General features: G+C 40.0%; 1 protein-coding gene across 2 annotated transcripts in view; it reads left to right on the top strand.

Moving 5' to 3' along the window:
* Nucleotides 1-3455: 3455 nt before the first annotated feature.
* MCF2L (MCF.2 cell line derived transforming sequence like) overlaps nucleotides 3456-22950 on the top strand; it is a 145076-nt gene continuing 125581 nt past the window's right edge. For both annotated transcript variants that reach the window (XM_059839656.1, XM_059839668.1), the window contains exon 1: nucleotides 3456-3644. In XM_059839656.1, coding sequence (XP_059695639.1) covers nucleotides 3467-3644 — 178 coding nt within the window. In that variant the 5' untranslated portion in view covers nucleotides 3456-3466. The remainder of the gene's footprint in view (nucleotides 3645-22950) is intronic.

Raw genomic sequence — 22950 nt, 5'->3', positions numbered from 1 at the left:
AGGAAATGGCAGTATGTTGTCTAAAATAAAACAAAATTGCTCTCTTTAAACTGGGGAGAAGGTGCACCTTGCTGTAATACTTGAAGGATGTTTTATCTGGAAATCTTCTCTTCTGTAGAAGCATTGCAGTAAGTGCCAGAGAGAGTACTTTATTCTTCATGGGTGATTCCTGAGGGATCTGGTGCTAAATAATGTGTCTTTTTTTGCCTTTTTTTAAACAGATAGAACTTTTATATTAAGAAGACTTTTAAAGTGGATTTTGCTTTGTTCAGGTCTATAACTGACACTTTGAAATGTAATACAGAGAATGCAGACTTATTGTTAATATCCATGGTCTGGAGTGATGCTTTTTCTCAATTTAATCAGCAGCTAGAAACAGATACACCAGAAACACTTGGATTCTGATGCTTGCAGGACAAATTAAGATTGTGCATCTGTTTCTTTCCTAAAAAGCATTAAATTTGCCCAGGGAGATGCATATCTCCCCTACTTGGGCCTGGTGCTGTCCAAATGGACTTGGAAAAGCCTGTCAGGTCCCTTGTGCTCAGAGATTTGGACCATTATTTTTCTTGCCTATATGCCTTCTGGTGGAGAGTGGGAACAAACCCATCTCTGGATGTGGTGTAATTTCCTGAAGAGTACAGGGGAAGCAAGGACAGGTATCCTGGGAAGAGTACAGGGATGCAGTCCAGTTGTAGGACTGTGGTGAGGAAGGCCAAGGTGAAACTGGAGCTGAACTTGGCAAGGGATGCAAAGGGTAACAAGAAGGGATTCTATGGGTTTATCAGCCAAAAAAAAGGAAAGTCCAAGAAAGTGTACCTGCTGATAAGCAAGGCTGGCATACTGGTTACAGTGGATGAGGAGAAGGCTGAGGTGCTCAGGTTTCACTGGCAGCCTTGCTTCCCACACTTCTAAAGTAGATGGAACTGCAAGATGGGCACCAGAGCAGCAAGGTTCCTCCCACTGTAGGATAAGATCATGCTTGTGACCATCTGAGGAGCTTAAAAGTATGGGACCTGATGAGATGCATCCCAGAGTCCTGAGGGAACTGGCTGATGTTGTCAAGCCATTCTACATGATTTGAAAAGTCATGGCAGGTGAAGTCCCAGGTGACTGGAAAAAGGGAAACATTGCACCCATCTTTACAAAGTGTTGAAAGGAGGACCCTGGGAACTGCCAACCTGTCAGCGTCATCTCTGTGCCTGGAAGATCATGGAACAGATCCTCCTGGAAGCTGTGCTCAGGCACATGGAGGTCAGGGAGGTGATTAGGGACAGCCAGTATGACTTCACCAAAGGCATGTCCTGTCTGATCATCCTAGTGGTTGTCTATGATGGAGTGGCCACATCAAGTGACGAAGGAAGGGTTACAGATGTCTGTAAAGCCTCTGACATGGTGCCCCACAACATTCTTCTCTCAAAACTGGGGACAGTTGGATTTGATGGTGGACTGTTCAGTGGATGAGGAGTTTGTTGGATGGTCATATACAGAGGGTGGTGTCAATGGCTCAGAGTCCTGATGGACATCAGTGACAAGTAATGTCCCTCGGGGCTCTGCACTGGGATCAGTGTTACTGAATATCTTCACCAATGACAAAGGGATTGCGTGCACTCCCTGCAAGTCTGCAGATGACACCAAGCTGAGTGGTGCTGTTGACACATCTGAAGGACAGGATGCCATCCAGAGGGACCTGGACAAGCTCAAGAAATGAGCCCCTAGGAATCTCATGTGGTGTAAAGGCCAAAGGCAAAGTGCTGCACGTGGGTGAGGGCAACCACTGGTATCCATCTGGGCTGGGGAATGAGCTGCTCAAGAGCAGCCCTGTTGAGAAGGGATTGGGGGTGCTCGTGGATGAGGCAGTGTCCAGGTGCTGCTGGACACAATTCAGCCATGTGCACCTGCAGCCCAGAAAGCCATTGAGTCCTGGGCCACATCAAAAGCAGTGTGGGCAGCAGGTTGAGGGAGGGGATTCTGCCCTTCTCTCTGGTGAGAGCCCACCTGGAGAGCTGCATCCAGCTCTGGGGTCTCTAGCATCAGGAAGATGTGGACATGTTGAAGTGAGTCCAGAGGAGGGCCATGAAGATGGACACAGGGCTGAAGCACATCTCCTGTGAAGACAAGCTGAGATGGTTGGGGTTGTTCAGTCTGGAGTAGTGAAGGCTCCAGGGAGACCTTAGAGCACTTTCCAGTAGCTAAGGGAACCTGTGGGAAATCTAGAGGGACTTTCTGCAAGGGCATTTGGAGATAGAAAAAGGGATAATATTTTTAAACTGAAGAAGGATTGATTTTATATTAGATGTAGGAAAGGAGGGGCTTTTTGTTTGGTTGTTTGGGGTTTTGTTTGTTTGTTTGTTTTACAGTGGGGTGGTGAGACATTGGAACAGGTTGCCCAGAGAAGTGGTAGATGTCCCATCTCTGGAAACATTCAAGGTCAGGTTGGACAGGGTTCTGAGCAACCTCACTGAGTTGCTTGTTGTAGGAGGATTGGGCTTTGTGGCTTTATAAGTCAAACTGTTCAATGATTCAGATTTGCAGAGTTCCCAGCTACCTTTAACAGTGGGAAAGATCATCTTGGAAAGATCAAGATGTTTCCTCATGTGGACAAAATCTTTCACAGTTAATGCTGTTTTAGTTGTTGTTTCAAGAAGGGGGTGATTTTTGTTTATGTTAAGAACCAAACCTCTCTGTAGTTCTCTGGCATAAACTGGGAATCTTGCAGGTGTTTAGGGATGTGCTTGCTCTCTCATCTGCAGACACGTATAATAAGCCTGGTAATTTCTAGCTCCTTCTAGGCTAAGGGAGTTGTTGCTGCTTCCTTCTGCTCAGGAAGAGGGCAGCAGTGAAGGAACTGGGTGCTGTGTCAAACCAAAGCATCTTCTCTTCCTGCCAGATTTCAAGTGGCAAGGTTTCATTCAGTTAATTTGTTTATGAAAACTTCGAACTGTAATTTCAGCCTCCCATATAATGGCAATTGTAGTATCTTGTCCTTTTCTATCATTATTTTTTTTCTTTCACTTTTTTGACAACCCATGTTCTGGTGTGTACTTTCACCTAGTTAAACTTGGCTTTAGATAAACTTGGCTTTTAAGATAAATATTGACTTGTTCTGTGAAAAATACAGAGTAATAATGGTTTTTTTGCTTTTATGCAGATCATGCGTGATTTGATACTTGTATACTGGGGTTTTTTTTGTTTTTTTTTATATTAGCTTCCTGACCTTTGATATAAACATTTTGAGAAATTACAGGGAACTCAAACTTTTTACTTTGGGTACTATACCATGGGTGACTCTTGCAAGCCACATATGTTTTCTTCAAATAAAATCAAAGATATGATAATTCGTATGCAATTGTTATCCTTAGCATTTGAGCCTCTTCTTTCAAGTAGCTAGGTTTTTTCCTTATGTTTTGCAGAAAACAATTTTCTGTTTGTTGTTGTATTTCAGAAATCAGCTCACAGAGTTTTCATGTCTGACTACTGGTATCGGACCCTGCTCCTGTGCAAAGAAACTGGAAGCTGCAACTGCTTTGCAACAGCCAACCAGCCTAATGAAGAGAAAGAAGAAGATACCAGCCATCAGGTTGTGGTCTCAGATACCATGCAGCTTGTGCAAGATAAGCAAGAGGTGACAGAAATCATGGCAGGTGAGAAAAATATGGCATATTTTGAAACTGGCTGGCTGGCTGCCAGACTATTAAGAAGAGGACGGATGGCTTCAAGAATTTTAGCATTTGTATCTTATCTCTAACAATGAGAGTAGGGCAGGGAGCCCAAGAAAAGGAATAGCTGAGTATTCACTGGAGGGGGCTGATGTCACCACGAAAACAAACATTTAATAGCAGCCAGTGAAAACCTGTACTTGGGAGGACTGATGCTTGTTATAAAAAAATTAAAATCATTCCAAGAATTAATTGTTTAGCAAAAAATAGCTATCCCAGAGAAACCTGACCTACCTTCCGTAGGAAGGGCTTGGTATTTGCACATCTTCCTATAGTTTTAAAATCATAGTTTTGAGAAACTGCTGAGAAGAAAGAAAAAAATAACTCTGCACCATATCACATTACTTTTGTTGCTGTGGACCATAAGCAGAAAACTGTAGTGAGTGCTAGTTTATGGTTGCTGGGACTAAGCATACTTTTTTTTTTACTGTACCATCTGATCTTATATTTACCTATGCAGGAGGTTGTCACATATTTCATGTATGAATAGAAGCTGTTCTGTGGTACTAGTGCACATGGACAGTAATTTTATCATTTGACTAGCAGTTGCATCTGATGACATTTGGTCTTTATTAGCATATCTTCATTTCATTTTGAAAAACGTTTTTAAAAAGGCTCCTAGGTAATTAAATTTAATTAGGTAATTAAATACCTAAATATATTTATGCAAACCTCTCTAAGCTGGAAAGATGTTCCAAAACTGGAGAGGTGGAATTCACTAAAATACTAAAATTTAATACACAATTATAAAACAGGATATGACTCCTTTGTCCTAGCTGGAATGAACTAATGATGTTGCTACTGCAGAATGATTCATAGTCTGCTCTGACTTAACAGGAAGCAGTGATTAGAGTAATCACTTTGCTTTTGTACCAGTGATGTCTCAGCCAGAAGGAGGTTTCTTTTGAAGGCAACAAGGAAAGATGCAAAAAACCCTGCAGTAATTCCAGAGGATGATGTCAGGGTTGATCAGACATGATTTCTGTGGGAATAAGGTGTGTATCTAGACTACAAGAGAAAACTGAAGGGAAATCACACATATTCTGACTTTCTAGTGGAGATCTGTGCTGCTTATGGAAGGTGAATATTTGCTTGTTTCAATTTTCTTGTTGTCCATAACCATTAGAATAGGAGCAAGAAAATGTGGACTTGATTCCAGCTGAGAAGATTTAGACCTAACTGGGGCAGTTGTTAAACAAACTACTTAAAGAGTTTGTGCAGTCTCTAGCTTGTTCTTAATGAAGTCTCTAGTGAAACAAGCCACTGCCAGGGGTGAGCTGGGTGTACTTGATTCCATCTCAGTGATTTAAGCCAGGCTAAGAGCACTGTGCTTCTGTGGTAGAAGAAGAAACAAAGAAGTCTCAGGAAGGCAGGCCTGGAGTAGGAAGTCAGAGGAAAGATGGTTCTCTATTGTGTCATCTGGAGGGTTTCAACAAATGGCAAATTGCTACTTCCCCTCCCCAGAAATTCAGGGGAGAGCTGTGTTGGGTTCAAAGTTGCATGTTTAGTCTCTGCTGAAGCGTCAGTGAATCAATGCTTGACTGGTTTATCAACAAGGGAAGCTTAGTAAACTGCAGGGATTGAAATGAAAGCCGTGAAGGCACACCAGGAGCTGAGTGTAAGGTGTACTTCATAGGCATGAGACTGCCTATATTAGCCAGCACATACTTGACTGTGCTAACTTAATCTTTTAGCTGTGGCTGCTGCCCTTCTATCCCTGCAGTGTATGTAAAAGAGACATGAGGTTTAGTGGAAGAAGTTCTGAACTAAGTTTCCTGGCCTGGGAAGTAGCAGATTTTTCATTGGGGATTATATCCGTGTCTGGCCTGACAGCTGAATTGCAAGCCATTAATTGAAACTGCAAAGCGCATCTTTATCCCTGGAAAAAGTGGGATGTAGTTTTCAAAAAAAAAAGGTATGTTTGTTTTCTTTTGACTTGATGACAACAGTGTGTAGACTGGGAAAGGAGCTTTCCCAGAACTAGGCAGAGACTACTTGAGAAACTTAGTGGTAGATAATTTTCTGCTTAAGTTCGTAAACTTTAGTAAATTAAGTAGGAAAGGTTTTCTGTGCCATGTTTAATTCTGTTGTTGCTAGTATTGAGGATTGACTGAATCATTGTTTGTGGATATTTTATTGGGGTTTGATTTTTAACACATCATTGCTCTTAATTCATGCAATTTTTATGTTAAGATTTTCTGACTTTATCAAGGGAATGCTAAAAAGAGTCTGGTCTGAAAAGAGCTAACGTGGTGAACGTTTAAAATGAGAAGATGGTTTACTCTAGTTTAATACTTATTCAAATATTTATATCAAAAAAAACAAGGAGGTATTTTTTCTGTTGGTGAAGGGAACCATAGTGCCTTGTTCTGTGAAACTAATCCTCAGAGTCTTCTCATGGGAAAGAGAGACGCTGCCATGGAAGATAATGTTGGAGTTTTCTCTCTTGTTATTTTTGACTTCTGAAAGCAAATGTGAGGGGAGTTAGTCTCCCATGCAGACTAATAATACTGTATGATGGAGAGCATCTTTCTGCTTTTATTTAAACCATATGTTGCTGTTGCTGAAGTTTTAATTCCCTCTCCCTCCCCAGGAACTCATCTGCTGTGCTGTTGATACTTTATTAACAGCAATATTTTTACTGCAGTGTCTTCCTAGAAGTTATAATTAATATCAGGTCTTCATTGTGTCTGTGAGTGCACACATAGAGAGAAGATACTACATCTTGAAAGCTTTAAGAGTCGAGCTTGAAAGGGACAGATGAACCAGCATGCAAAATTCAGCTTGGGGCAGAGCACAAGTGAGATGGGAACATCACAGCATCAGACCAGCTTGTGTGTACTCTTGCCTCAATTCAAATGCTGTGTGTAATTCAGCCTTCCCTCTCCTGTCTTCAGCAGAGCCTGAAAAATGGAAAGATACTGGAAATGAATGGAGGCATGGAAGACAATAATGAGCCTTTACTAATAATAATTTTAAAAATTAAAAATTAGTATTTCTATATTTTCTCAGTGCCTGTTATGTTGTTCTACCTGTGTGGAATTGGACTTGAGGAGTGATGTGCTTGGAGACCTATTTGTATACACCAATTATTATTTGTTTTCTCTCTCCCTTCAAATGGTTGACACCTTTTCTTTATTTGTTTGGATAATTTTTCCCTTTGCAGTTCAGGTCTGTTTGGAATATAATCTTTTCCTGCAGGGGTTTTTAGCCTGCTGCCATGATGCAGCAGAGGAAACTTTTGGTGGTTTCAAGATCTGGTACTGTTACATCTTGGGAGCTGTAATTGCTGAAGTAGTAGGAAATAGCCAAGAGGGTGCTACAGTCAAAGCTTTTACAAAAGTAAGAGACTGTCATGACTCTGCCCAGGTTTTGAAGAATCCAAGAATGCAGGTGACAACTGAGTGAATTCTGAATTCTCCTTAATCCATGCTCACCTAAGATGACATACTTAAGGAGTAGGAAAATATTTTTTAATAATTTCAAATTATAAAATGTGTGTCATTTTATCAATTTACCTGATGGTTGACTTTTTTTCATCTGAAATTACAAGGCAGATGAAAAGACAGCAAAGTGACTGTGATGTGCCAATTCAACACTTGTAGCCATGCTGCAAAGCACAATATCAGCTGTTGCACTCACAGGCACTTGAAGTGCTCGTCTGTTGCACTCATGCTCTTTGAAAGAAATGTGCGTGGTATCATCTCGAAATGTTAAATTGCATTGTTTTCCATACATAAACACCCTTTTAGGTACTTCAGTGGCATTACTGAAGGTGACAGCTTTAACTGAATTATGTACATCTGCAACATGACTAGAACACGATGCTCAGGTTACATTATCGAGATCACTGATGACTCATCACCTGCATCAGAACAGGGGAAAAAACAACATTTTTCTTAAACATTTGTACATCTGGTAACTTCAGTTATACTCAGAACCCGTAGTATAACTTCAGCTACATGTATAAGCCCTTTGCTTCCACTAGTCAGAACTGTGTAAATACAAGATTTCCAAAGTAATGTACAAGGGAAACATTGTGGGTATTCATTGTTACAATAACTATACTGTTTTAAATTAAGTGCCTTTTCAGAAAAACAGTAGTAAGTGCTGTTTTGGATCGAGGTCTTTCTATTCCTTGGTAGTGTACAAAGGCAACCTTTAAAAATCTTAATTAAAAACTAAGAAACTGAAATCTGTCTCTTAGAAGCTGCTTTTATTGGTAGCTAGAAGTGTGTCATTGCATTTTTAGGGAGAAGTCTTTCATTTACGCAATATATGTAGAAAGTTCCTTGATTCTTGGAGCTGTTTTATATTCTCCAAGAAGTTTTATCAGATTTGATGTCTTAATAGAAGTTTAATTTTAATTAGCAAAATTGTGTACATTGCAGTATGCTTCCACTAAAAACTTCATGAAAAAGTTCTCTTTGCAGGGGATAACTTATAAAATAGATTGGTACAGCTAGAAGGTACATGTGAAAAATGAGGCTATGAATATCATGCTGAGTATTTTCTATGAGGTAGTTTGCATATCCAAAAATAAAGTGTCAACACCAAAATATGTGAGGCAATTGAAGATTTCCTTTTTGTTAGAATTCCAGAAGCATCTTCAAGAAGACCACTTTGTTTCATGGGTGTGACACCAATGTACTTTCATTAACATTGGTACATCTTCTGTGGACTGCAGATGGCATTACAGACTTCTCAGCCTCAGTCTGCTTCTCAGTTGTGCAGGTGCTAAATAGCCCATGACCTTTTTTACCTTTAAATACAAGCCAACTAGGGCAGGAGTCTCTAAGCCATAATACACAAGCCACTTAGTGATACACGGTCCAGCACGTAGCTGGGAGCTATTGTTGTCCCTGGCAGCATCTGTCACAATGCTCAAGGATGGGGAACCTGGGATTTGTTTTCTGTTTTTATGAACATAGATTTGGGCTCAACACAATTTTTTGGCAGAAAAGGCTATTTGTTTTGCAGTGCACTTTTCTTTATCTCCTTGGTATCAGTGGGTTGGCCGTTAAAGACTGGTTGTGTTTTGCTGTGGAGCTTAAAAGAAAATCCATGTAGAGCTTTCTGTTTGGTATTAGTTTTGATTGATGTGAAGTGCATGCTGCACATGATGATGTGAAGTAAGATACAGAAAATATTAGGTGTGCAGAGTTAGCATTTCCCATTTTTGGAGGCTATTTGCCTATAAATGTCTTTACAAGCCTGTTCCCTTGCTGGCTGCTGTAGGACTGGTACTGGTCTCAGCATGTGTTTGTGAGCCAGTGTTTTTATGTGTTAGCTAAAGGAGCTGCTTTTTATTAAAACTGAATTTCAACTGAGGGAATTTGGCAAATTCTTATGAGCTTTACTCCTCAAAATGAGACACGTTTAAAACTAATTGGAATAATCTGTCTAACAACATGGAAAAGAAAGCCCGTGCGTGGTAAACCTCTTCTGTGTCATGTTGCTGCTTTGAGTAATAGAGCAGTGAAATCCAGTCTGATTAAAATCAGTAGGAGTCTTGTCAGGATTTTCCTCTTAAGACTTCTAAGCTGTACAAGTTAACCACCCTCTTAAATGAAATTAATATTAAACATCTTACTCTAATTCCCTATTTCCTGGGAATTACAACAGATATGGAATATATAAAAATAACTTCTTGTTCAGTTCAAGAAGTTAGAGCAGAAAAGCTTCATTAGTGTAAAAAGACATTGCCAGCTAACAATGAGCTATGCAGAGGTAGTTTGGCAATGTCAGAAGTAAAAATCCGTGTGTGTATGTCTATATGTGTGCATCTATCTGTCTGTCTCTGTAATTAAGTGCCACACTTGATGGCTTTTCAGTTCAGCTGCTGCTTGCTGAAGAAAAACCATTTTCCTGGAAGTGGTCCTGCCTGAAATTGCTCTTAGCTTTTATCAAAGGCATGAAAGCGTATTTAATTCTTTCTTCAAAGCTCTTTGAACTCTGTTGAGAAATATTTCAGAGAGATGTCACAAGCACAAGTTATAGGTGTTCTTTGGTTTATAATCTATTTAAAATCTATAGCCATTTAATCTGAAGGGAAAGCAGTAATATTTAGTTTATTGAGAAAATTCGTAGCTTTTGTGATGCATCTGAATGAATCTTTCTCTTTTTATTTAAATTATGCTTTGCTTTTCAGATATTCTTAGTGCAGGATGAAGCAATAGATGCTTGCTGAAACTAAAGCAGGAAATCTTTGTCAATTCTGTTTAGTCCCTGACATGAGTACCTTTGTGCTTTCAGTGCCTCAGGTGGCTCCAAAGAAATTGGAAAAGTGTCTCAGCAGCAGCATAATTGAAATTCAAGAGGAGTTACATGTCTAACCTGCTTAGGTATTTGTAAATCCCATTTTCCTGCATCTGTAGGCAGTTGATATCTTTGTAAATCTGCTTGATTATAATAAGTAAACAGAAAAAACCCAAACTCTGTGTTAGAAACTGGCTTATTCTGTAAGGGCAGGCTGCCTGCTGGATTTGGCACTTGCTCCTTGAGTTGAGAAGATGTAGAAGTTGTGAATGTAAATGTTACGTCTTGGATAGGTGCAGTAGGAACCATCTGAGTGACAAGGTCTCACATGCTGCCTTAATATCATATCAGTGTCATCTATGTATCTGTAGGGAAAATGTGGGGTTTACACAGCCTCACTGGCTTCCAGCTGGACTGTTTGTGCTGGACCATTTGTCATGGAAATAAATTGCTTTGCCTCAGTTCTAGCCAATACCCAGATTAAATGTTGGTTCAGTTGTTGCCTCTGGCACTGAGGAATTACTCAGGGTTTCATGCAAATGCACAGATTTTCTGGGGCTAATCAGTGCACTCTCTTTTAGCGTTTAGGAAGTCAAACCCTCATTACATAGGAGGAGGGAACTTTGGTAACAGATAGAGCTGAGAATAATGAAATCAAATATTGAAGTTTCTTTTCAGCTCTGGTTTTGCTTTCTGCTATAGCTGGAGGCAATTTAAGTTGTTCAGTGAGAAGTTTTATTTTCTCAGCTCAGCTTATATCTGTTTAAGCCTTTTTGTTGATCACAGGGGGCATTAGAAAAATTGTGATTCTCTAAAATTCTTTGTTGCACATAATTAGATGATTGTAGTCTTCAAATGTCATCCTAACTAATTATTGATCACACTAATATGTTTTCCACTGACATTGTTAAACAACTCTTTATACAGAGAAGAGGGAAGTAAGTTTGCTGTTGTATCTGGAGTCTGTCAGTGAAAATTTCCTGCTGTCAAATTTGTGCAACCTGTTTTGCCAAGACTTACCTGGGGAAATGTACTTATTTACTCAGTGTGTGCAGAAAGGAGGGAAGACCTTGTGGTATCCCTGCAACATGTGTCACTTCCATCTGAAAATCATGGGAAGAAACAGCTACACTGAAAATGACAGATTCAGTGGAAAATTAGGAACCTGGAATTAATTGCTGCCAAGGAAACCTGTTCAAAGGTGAAGGTTTCGGGGAGAACACATTAGTGGTGCTTCTGCTGAGGTTTCTTTGAGGTAGGGAGCAAGTCCTTGAAAGCCAGGCAGTCTTGCCAACAGCTTCTATTTCCAGTAAGGTGTGTGGATACATGCATGAGGCCAGGAATGTGCAAAGAACATTCTGTAATGATGTCAGGAATTGCCAAGAAACCCAATTGAAATAAGGCTGGTGGGCCTAGAAGCAGTCAGCTCTCTTAATGCTGCTTGAAATCCTCTTCACTAGCATTCTTTGTGTTCTGGACAGATTTTTTTTCCATGTGAAATACTAACAGTTGCTTTTTTCCACAGACAGGGCTTGGAGTCAGAGGAGTAGGGGGAAAAATACAGAAAAAATGCTACATTACACATATTTGCTTTTGTACTTTTTTCCCTTCCCTATTATTGCTTCTTTTGAGAAACACCTCATTGTAGGACACAGACTGTATATTCTGTAATACTGTGTATTGAAATTTGCTGTTGGTGTGCTGTACTGTGCCTCTGTGTGGTTTCAGTGCAGAGCAATGGTCTCATGTGGTGTATTGTATACCTGGGCATCCCTCATTGCACAGAAAAGAGCCCGTGCCTGCCCTTTTTACTGCTGCAAAACATGTTTACATAGGAGGGCTCTCAGTGAGATTACAGAAGGTATCAAAATGGCATCTGTGTGTGCAGCCAGGACCAGTCCCAAATGGAGCAGCTGGGTTTTCCTGTTTTACCGACTGGTGGGGCTCCAGCAGCACTGCTGGACTTTTGTTCACTGCAAAGGAAGAGGCTCCCCAGCAGCAGAGGCAGAACAGTGCCAGTGTTTGGGGCACTTTGGTACATTCAGGTGTTTACAGTCTGAGAGGGGGTAATTCCTTCAGCAGTTTTTCCTCGATGAGGACTGAGCTGCCTCATCGTGGGTTCTCTTACCTTTGCCCAGAGCTGCAGGCACACAGTTTGTGGTAATTGGGAGTGGGGCTGTGGCTGAGCCTCGTCCCCAGTGGGTACAGCTGTGAAAAGCAGGTGAGCAGCATTGAAAGCAATGAGCCATGGAGTACCCAGGTGCACTGACCAACCACCAAAGGGAACAGAGGGCACACGGGTGCAGTGCATGAACAGGAGGGATACAAAAGGCTGGGCTAAAGAACAAGAAGGGCAGACTCTTGCAGCCCTCTGATGTGCGGTGGTGTTACTCTGGGTTAAAGCCATCTGAAACTGTATGACGATACTCTCTGTATTGTGGCTCTCACAACTGTGATATGTGCCACAACACAGAGCTGCTGTCATTCTTAAGGAGGGTGTCTTCAGTTTGGTGTTCTTGAGCTGCTTCATGTGCCCTGCACACACCTTGTTTGGTTTCTCAAATGGCAGGGCAGTCAGCTTCATGCAGAAGGGGTACAATGGCATTGGGGTTCCTGACATATGCCACAGCAAAGCAAGTGAAGCACTTGCCCAGGAAAAGAATCTCTCCAGTTTCCTCCTCAGCCTGGAAGTCTGTGTGGATTCTCAGTCTGGCTGCTGAGCTCTTCCTGGGTGGCTGAAGACACTGTATTGAAGAATTGAAGAGTCACTAGACCAGAGGGGGTGGTAGCAAGGGGAAACTTGGTTTGCTGCTGACTGTGGCTCCAAGTTGTAGTAGGAAAGTCTTGAGTTTTCTCAGTTTCCACTAGCACTTACACTTCTAATAAATAATCACTTGTGTTGTGGTGCAGGGTGAGTGCTTGGAGCAGAGATCCTATTCTCATCTGATTGCATTTTAAAAGAGGGAATTGTGTAGATGTCAAAATCCAGGCAAGGGCTGTGATTGTGAGCCCTGATCAGTGTGTGCCTTTCCGCAGGCAGGTGAAACACCAGTCCCTGCAGAAGGGCACCAACAAGGAGGCAGCTGAGCTTGTAACATTGTCATTTTCTTTGGATTGCTTAGGTGAGCGTGTCAGAAATATGGATTGTCCTGTGCTCCTCTCACAAGGCTCCAGTTATTATGTTCTAGTTAGGGAATTTAGCCCCCGGTAGGTTCTATTATGAAAGGCAAATACTGGGTGTTATTAGGGCAAAGTTCTTTGGAATCCTTGTTCTGAGCATTTATTAGGTTTATATGTGTTCATCTTGTTCTTTGTGAAGTTTTGAAGAACTTCTGCTTGGTCTGATCTGGTTGGTTTTTAGTCATTGCTCTTTGGTTGGTATCAGTTTGGTGGGGTCTGCTTTATTTATTTACTCATTTATTTTGCAAATCCATGTAATTATTAAGCGAAGAGGGAAAACAGATTTAAAGAGCAAAAAGTTTCATCATAAAACTCTCCTTGCGTGAACTTGAAGAATATTTGAATACTTTTACTGGCAGAATTCTTGTCAACTGATTCTGTTAGCCCAGTGTATCTAATATTCCTAACTGTAACATGTTATTTGTCATATATATATGTCCTTATGTAATATGGTGTTTCCAAAGGCAGCCAGGAGTAAGTGTCGTCCCTCTGTCCATCTTTCTGTTGGGTTTGTTTCCCTTCTGAGGAGGTGAAGACAAAGCAAATGCATATTTAAAAGTTTAGTTCATTTCTGGTTTCACAGTGACTGCCAAAGTGTCCAGAAATAGATACTGTAAGTATTTTATGGTCCTGTACCTGATCCTTTAATCTCTTCCAAGAAAATGAATCTTGCCCTTCTGTGCCCAGTAGATGTTGCTGTTGATTCAGTAACACTGGAAGAGGACAAGTAGAAAAATGCTTTAGGAGCTCAGAAGATTTATAAATATTCCAGTATCTTACTCAGAGAAAAGAGGCTGCTTAAAAAACAAATACAGTGCCTGTATTATCATTTGTATTTATTGGCTTTCCAGTCCGTATCATAAATGAGAAGCAAGCATTGTGTGAGTTACTGATTCAGTGTCCTGTGGAAGAGCTGCATTGAAAGAGGATTTTGTACCTTGCAGCTCCATTATGGTTTTACTAAGTTATTGTATTTTAATCCTCATCCTAAGAAGCATGAATCATACCAATCATGATGATACCTCTGTAGCATGGTGCAAGTTTGCAAAGCTATGCTGTATGATTGGAATAGGCATTCCTGTAACCTCTCCCAAGTCAGCATTGTTTCTTGGGAGCTGAAGCCTTGCCAAGCTGTTAGAGCACTTTTTGGGATGAAAACCCATTGCACAGGGTGGGTTTTGCACACTTTTATTGAAGGAGACAAAGCAAGGGAGGTAGGGCACTTTTGGAGAGGGGGCTGGAGAAGAAGAAAGAAAAAAACATTTAAAGGTGCTGTTTACTGTTCAGTAAGGTCATGTGTGTAGGGGAAGGTTTTTTAAATTATTTTTTTAATGCAGTCTGGTCATCTAACAGAGTTTGAGAAATAGTTTGTTATTGAGACCAAAAAAATGTGTGACTAAAATACTAAGTAGATAAGCTCACTGCTGAATTTTCATTCCCTGGTGTATGGGAAAACACCTGCAGCTGCTGGTTTCCTTGGTAACAAGTTCACTGCAAAATCTAAATGCACTGCACTAAGCCTGTACTGCATTTGAGGAGAGTTTAACATGCACACTTGGACCTTTTGATACATGAGTTTCTCAAATGCCGTGTCATTTATGCTGTTCTTGCATTAAATACCTAATTAAAGGAGATGCACAACATGTTTTGGATTTTGGACAAAACTACAAAAAAGGTTGGTATTTACAAGTCTAAACATAGCCTCTGTATGTGTGTGTAAATATTTCCTTACAGCATCTTGTTTTCTGAACACTTTTAAAATCTTGCCTTTTAAAGCTCAGTGCTATTGTTTGCATATTGTTGGGTCTTAACTGCTTTTTTGGAGTTGGAGATCAGAGAGCTGCTGCAAGGAGTTGCTAGTACATGTGCCATATAATAGAATTTTGGCAGGACATTGGTTTAATTTGTCTAAGTAATTCAATATGGGGTACATGTATATGTTCTCACAGAGGAGTGTTTTTGCTCTGACTGAAAGGAGTATGATATCATATATTGTGTTAGAAGATTTTAGTGATGCTTATGATTAGCTTCAACTGTTTGAGCCAAAAAAAAAAATCTATGGAACAGTTTGGTTGTGTTATTATACCAGAAAAAATAATTTAAAACCTGTATTGTTGTACTTTAAGAAAGAGAAACTCTGTTGAGCAAGTATTGTTAAAGAGTTAGATTGTTTTTCAGCAAGTACATTTAGCATCGCTTCATTGTGTGTACCTGGATCACAAGTACATGAATTAGAAGTCACAGTTGTGACTGCCTTTCTGTTTGTAAAGGGGTTTCCTGTATTTATTGGGAAAATAACATACAGTACTGAGAAGACTAGGCAGTATAAAAAAACCACAACACATGTTGACAAAACATTGTCTGTAGCTTGTCAAATTTTATAGCCATCTGGCAGTGACTCCATGGTGGGATTGCTTTCTAAAATAGGCTTTAAAATGTTTCATAAACTCCTTTTTCTTTCTAAAAGGAGGCAGCTGTTCACATGAAATTATGTATGAGTTTGCATAACTCTTTGCATTTGGGGTCTTATTCATAAGTATTAAACGACCTTTGAATCTGAGACCTTACTGTGTTTCCCCCACAGATAATTCAATTTCATTAATGAGGTATATCTTTTTAAAGAGATCTCTCTAGAAAAGACTCGAAATTTTCTTGGACTTTCTTTTATTACTATTTGTTTTGGGTCTTCTAAGTTCGTATTGCGTCAGAAGGGTCCATGATCTCTGTGTGTACAAGCTGAGCCTATTGGGGGATTGAGGAGGTGGGTAGAGCAGGCAGATGCTGTCTTTTACATGAGAAACCAGTCTTTAGTTTTAAATATTCTCTTGCAAATGTCAGGGGAAAAGAAAAGGGACAAAAGGAGAGTGAAAGAACTATTTTACAATGCAGTTATTCGTGTTCTGTTTTCTGAATGCTATCATTCCCCTTCTTGCTGCCTTTACACTTTGAAAAACATAGACAATGAAAATATTTTTTCTGTTGTAGAGCAAGCAGTTTAGTTTCTTGAACAGCATGCTGCCTCATTCTGTGAGGGAAGAAAAGTTAAACCATCTAAAACTACTCTGCTTTTGAGAATTCCTTGCTTGCAATCCACTGTACCATTGATAATTACTCTACAACATATCCTGTTTGTACATACATCTGACAGTGAAGAGAAATCTGATACTTAGAAAGATGAAGTAGTTTATACATGCAGTTTTGTGCTATGGAAAGCTTTTGGATACTTAGAGTCTCTGATTTCTGTATTTGATGACATGACTTCAGACATTAGTTGTTAGGTTGTTTATGGTTTATGTTAGATTGTTTTATGTTTATGTTATTGTTTATGGCATTTATTTGGTTTTACAAAATAGGGCCTTCCAGACAAAGTTACATAATGGTTTTTGCTTCTGTAATGGGGGATGCTAGCAATGACAGATCCTACCATGCTAAGAACTACAGATGCAAAAGTGACTGTTTCCTTAATGCCTGTCTTGTTTTTCTCTGAAGGCTTGGTTGAGGTCTTGAAGTAAATGGATCTTAGGGGGTGCTAGTGCAGATCAGTCTCCAGGGGCTGAAGAGACCCTTCCTTTCATGCGTGTTGGTCTTGTTATAGGTGAATTTTCAAGTTGGGCCTTCCATGGTAGCTGGTATCCTTAAGCCTCATCTTTATGCTGCCCTTTGGAATTCTGCTTTTAAATTACATTTCTTAACACTAACCTCCCTGTTCTCCATGCAGCTTGTCTGTGCTCTGCTGATGCACTGACAGTATTCAACCCTGAAAATGTTCTTCCTCTTGGGTACACAAGTAGGAATGGTGAAGAGGATCCAAGTGTTCTTCTTCAGCGATTCAGACTTTGGCATTGATGTTTTGAGGCTCTGGGAGGGAACTGGCAGCTGAAGGAGTAATTTACAGCCTGTTGAAACTGATCTTGTAAAGAGAAGAATGCTGAGAGCAAAATTTCGCAGAAACAAACTTGAAGCATTTGAGAAATGGCAAGAATACATAACCTGAAATTTTTTTGAAATCTCACTTCAGACTTTTAGATCTTATAAAATATTACATGATTCAATGAAAACAGATAAGGTGCACAAGCAGCATGATTACAAAGCAACTGTTGAAAATAGCACTATTGAAGATACTTTGATTGCACTTCTTGGGGAATTCTGGAGATTAATTACCAGTAACTTTCTGCAGCTGACCTGACAGCATCTGGGTGGGTTAGAAACCAATGTCTCCTGAGCTGGAGTAGGAAATGGTGTACTGTACTCTGGGGGTGCATCTGTGAGTGTCTCCCTCTGCATTAATCTTTGTGGAGTTATGGGCCAGCTCTTAATCACGGTTGTGATTTTGTTTTTTTAAGTATCTAGTAATTTTAAAGCTTAAATTATTTGAAAGGGAACACCAGGAAACCTCTTTTTTTTTATCAAAAAGCACTTAATTTTTCTACATTTTAAGCAAGTGAAAAACCCCCAGCATTGTATTAAGTTTTTCACTGACAAGTGAATCCTTGTTTTGGATTGGAAATAATTCTGAAGAGTCAAAGAGGGAAAATAAGAAAAAGCAGCAATGATATGTAGTCAAAGAAACAAGAAAATGTATACATTCTTGCCTATATTTTTCTTTCCAAAGCAGTAATGGTTTAGGACTGTGGTCATTTGAGAAAACTAACAGTAGGACTTCTCCACTCCATATCTCTTATGGCTTACTCCATAAGCCTATTGAAGCAAAAATTCAGTCTTTCTGTTTCAAGGAAGCATGAAATGGTGGTTTGGATGTGGCTTACAATGTAAAGAAATCTAGATTGCCTTTTTCTTTCTGTCAGTTCTACCATAGTGCAGCAGAGTAACTGTAAACTGAAGTGCAGGCATTTGCCATCATCTACTGAGGGGTTTGTGCAGATCATCTCCCAGGAAATATCAGTTTAATTTGGCTTGTTTGAGAAGTACCATATTCCATGAAGAATATTAAATGAAAAATAAAGGGGATCTGAAAACACTATTTAATATCCTAATCAAAAAAAAAAAAAACCAAAAACCGAGGACAACAAATCATTGTAAATTAGATATAGTGATTTTTGCTTGTCAAGAAATGAAAACTGCCTTTTTTAGAGGCAATTTTTTCCCTACCTGGAATCTTCTGCCACTTTTGATGGTACCTGCTGTATTAAGCATCCACCAAATGCTTAAAAATAAGAAAATAATGCTACTTTATTTACTGAGGATTGTTTGCATTAAAATAGAGAGGGCAATAGATATGGTAAGGAAACAGTGAGAGAAGTTTTCAAGCTCTGTTGTAAAGGACACAACAGCAGCATTGCAGGACCTGTGATGAGTGTGAACATTCTGCAGCAAGACAGATCTTGTTTGGGCCATGGCCTCTTTGGCTGCAGATGAAATATCCTTGTGGTTGTTGGAAATTACTTTCCTATTTCTAAATGATTAATAAAAATAGATTTCTAGATGAGTAATAGAACGATTACTTTCCGACTTTAAGATTTTTAAAATTTTCCGTTTTCATTAAGAGAAAGCCAAGTCCTTTAAGAGTGCTTGAGGTGCATTCCAGGAGGGAGGGCAGCACCCAGTGTGGGGTGGTCAGCAGCCTTGGGGCAGCACATCTGCCAGAGGTGGGTGGGTCTGGCAGGTCAGCCAGACCAGCCACAAACTGAATCTTCCCACCTCACTGCATTCCCTGAGCATTGCACTATGTCTCTTTATAAAAAAGGGAAAAGCTTTCTGTCACCCTAAAGCTGCACTGAATTCTGCTTTTTAAGATGTACGAGTGGAAAAGGGCGGTCACATTTTAAGATCCATCCCATTCCATCCCTGGAGGTATTTAAAATCTGTGTAGAGGTGGCACTTAGGGACACAGATGATAGGTGGACTTGACAGTGCTGCATTAATGCTTGTACTCAATGATCTTAAAGGTCTTTTCCAACCTAATGGTTCTGTGATTTTAAAAAAGTTCCAAATTAAAGTTGACATCCTTCTACTGAACCCTTTATCTGTGTTAAAATTTGTCAGCCTGTTCCTCAGGGGTAAGCACTTAGTCTGTGTAATCAAATTGAATGGTCCTGGAAAAACCCTGCTTTTTATTCTGAGTAAGTTTTATATAGTTGATTGTATGTAAAATTAACAATTATATGTGGCAGTTAAATATCGCTTTCTGTTACAGAGAAATTTCCTGAGTGTTTTAAATCAATCCTGACTTGAATGTTAGACCTGCTGAACTTTTATGTGTGCAGCTTGTTCTTTTGAAATAGGGATTTTTACAAAGTAGGGCATGTCATAAAATTTGGACTTTTAATACTCAAAATCGGAACAAATACAAATAATTTCACTTAAAGCCCAGTACTTTTTAGGATACCTCAAAGGTTTGAGATCTAAAAAAATGTTGGACAGACTCTTTTGGAAGGAAGAAATTACTTTTATGACCCCTTATCCAGCATTTCCTCTGAAAAGAAAATCACCCTAACAACAGAAGACAAAAGGTGTGTGTTTTCTGGATCCATTTAATTTCAGCATTTGTATACATAATATTAAGTCTGTGGAAGAACATGGCTGTGGCATCTCTGCGCCTATACTCTACCATCTATTTAATTATCATGGTACCAGTAGCTGATCTTCTGATATCAGAGCTCCCTGGCATCCACTGTGTTATTTTCCTACATTTAAAGTACTGTGAATTCATTTCTTTTGGGGTTGGAGCAGTTTTCCTTGTGATGCCTTTCTTTAACTATACATATATATGGAAGTGTCCCAATGAAGAAAATAACAGTGATGCTTCATTTCCTTCCATATTACTCCTTTTTGCAGCAAATTCATTCCCTGCTCACCTTTATGCTTCCTGTTCTCAGTCTTCCTAACTTCCTACACAAAGTAATTCCTTCATCTATAAAGATATCTCAGTAAACTTAGAAAGGAAGGGTCCTACTTGGCACTGCATTGGCAAAAGGCAACATTCATTCATTTATTGCCATGCCTGCTTTTAGAGGAGTGCAGCTGTGGGCACATCTGGATAGTTTAGCTCCTCACACTGAAGAAGAATAAAAGACTGGAACACCCTCAGCTGGACCAGGGGCAACTGGAGGTGTTACATTAAATAAACTCTTTCAAGGCTGTTGGCTCTTCAGTAATTACTGGCAAAAAAGGACAAAGAAGAAATCTGAATGAAGCTCTTAAAAAGTAACTGGGAACTCTTTAGAAATACAGCAGACCAGTAGAAGAGATTCAAATGACATTTCATCCAAGCAAGGGAGGCTAGTGAAAAAGAAGACCCTGCCTGTTATGCTAGGAAGTATTGAAGCCTGTGATCTGGTCAATCACTTTTAGTTAATTCAGGCTGGAGCCTTAGCATAAAACTTCACAGCTGTATGAGGAATGCTTCTCTAGTGTGGAGCTGACACAGGTTATGAAAGAAACAAAACAGGGAAAGTTAGTAATTAAATTAAGCTTTAGGAACTAATTGATGTGGAGGTTTTTTTGCTTTTGTTTTGTTGGGGTTGGGGGGGATTTTTGTTTGTTTGTTTATTTGTTTGGTTTTTTTAAGGAAAGGCTAGATTGCAGTTGCTGCAGGGGGAAGCAAGCTGTTTGGGGAAGACTAAAAGTACAGGGAGCTGGATTGTAGCAAGACTGGGCTACACTGGAGAAGAGGTAATCAAAGTGATGACTATGTTTGTTGCATTTCATCTATCTTTTACTAGTTTTCAGTCTTGGGCCTGAGCAATAATGGAAAAGGAAGGAGAGGGTGAAGCTTTGTCCCTGCTGCTGAGCACTTGATCTGGGTGTCACCTCAGCCAGGTCCCTGTGTGGGGGTGTCACACATCCCAGATGAGGGAACCTGGAGAGCAGCTGCTAGGACCTCTTCTGTATGGCATATACTTTCTCAAAGAAAAATTTATTGAGTTTGAGGAGATACTGAGGACTTGATGGAGATTTGGTAAATTAATATGTTAATTAAACAAGGCATAATTTTGATGGATAATTGCTCCTGCACATCTGAAAGCTTTTTTAGTCTGTGTTCCTGTTATGAATGAACCTTGCCCATATGCAAGGCTTTGTATGAGTGTTTTGAGTGTCAAGTTTTCAAGGAGAAAAACTTTGATTGTTTTTGTTTTTGTTTCCCTCCTTCCTCCATGTATTTGCTAAGTTCTCTGTATTTCTTGAGATTGTGAATCTAGGAACAATTTTGTCCTTGTGAAAGAGTGAGGTGTTGCCAAAAGCAGAATACTGCCATCTCTGCTTATGAATCCAGTTTCAAATCCCAGATGCTTTACATAATAAAGCCTAACTGGGCTGATTACCAAGAGAACTCAGTCATTCAGGGAAATAAAAGGGAAAAATCCCTTTTCTTCATGGAGGAAGAACTCGTGCCAAGAGGAGGTTGAAATGTTAAAAATGCATTTTCTGTTTGGATCTTTCATATCAGCTGTCCTGTTTCCCTCTTCTTTCCCTTTTATTTAAGGCTGGGGATCAGTATCACCCTTGTGCAGTGGGTGTAGGTTGCAGTTTTTTGTAGGATCTGAGAAGACAGAAATTTATGAAAAACCACATTCAATGGGTCTCTTCCCTCTCTGCAGGAGCCTAGCTTAGGTAAGTCTCCCTGGCTATGTTTGCAGTGGTGCCATGGGTGCTGCAGTTTCTCTGCCCACCCACCCAGTCTATGGAGTTCTGGGTTGTGGTGGGTGGGGCCCACCCTGTGGCATCACTAAAAGCTGTAAGGGATGTTTGGCAGGGCATTCAGCTGCACAGGCACAACCATCCATATGCTCTGCTTCCTCCCTCTGCTACAAGCCATGGGGCAGGGCTCATGCAAAGCAACAGCAGTGAGACCTCGGTGTGTTTCCATTTCTTGTAGTCCTGCTTTATAGTCAATACATAATTTTCCTCGTGCTGCAGCCACTCTTAGGCTCTATGGGTTAAATTGGAAGCCCTCTTGTGGATTAGGAATTGACTGAAAAATAAGAAATAGAGAGTTGCTTTAGGTGGTCAGTTTTCTCTGGGTGGAGGGGGGGGTTACTGGTGGAGAAAAAGCAGGGATTTCTGCAGGGGTTGCTGCAGCTGTTCAACATAATCCTAAATGAACTGGAAATGGAAAAAAGTGTGGAAAGAGAAAATTTACAAAAATGTGAAAATACTTTCGAAATAGTAGAATTCAGTGCTGAGTGCAAACTGTTGGAGGATAAATTGGTGGTGCTAAGTAAGTGATCAGCAGAGAAGGTGAAATTAATTGCTTTTACAAGTGATGCAGACAAGAAAAGAAAATGCTATTCTGTAAGCTAAGCTGTTACCCTCACTGAGAGACCTTGACTGGCTGTGGGTAGTTCCCTGAAAACAGCAGCAGCTCCCTTGGCATCCAGTGTTGGTGCGAAAGGCAAACAAAACATTACAAACCCGTGAGAGGGAAACCGAGAACAACAACATCCTTATGTCACTGAGTAATCTCTGCTGTGCGGGCTTCTGGAGTACCATGTCCAGTTTTGTTCCCTTTGTTAGAGTAGAATTGGTGTACGGGGAGGAACGGTGAAGGCGGTCAGAGGTATGGGCTTGCTTTTATATAAATAGGAACTAATTAGTGTTGGAAATTTTCTGTCTGGAAACCAGGCAATTGGAGGAGACATAATATCACCTACAGTGGCAGTCTGTATAGTCATGAATGGCTTAGGGATGTGAAAAGAGAGTGTTTATTTCCTGTCGGGTTTTTTTGGGTTTGTTTGTTTTTTTTTTTTTTCTTTTCCACTGCTTCACAAAAGAGAAACTGGGGCACATAGAAAACTTCCAGGAAGGTAGTTTAAGCAAAACCAGTTTTTCACAC

Source organism: Haemorhous mexicanus, chromosome 2 (assembly GCF_027477595.1).
Source record: "Haemorhous mexicanus isolate bHaeMex1 chromosome 2, bHaeMex1.pri, whole genome shotgun sequence".
NCBI classification, from domain to species: domain Eukaryota; kingdom Metazoa; phylum Chordata; class Aves; order Passeriformes; family Fringillidae; genus Haemorhous; species Haemorhous mexicanus.
Note: the sequence above shows the minus strand (reverse complement) of the source record. Positions and strands in the feature narration are given on the sequence as shown.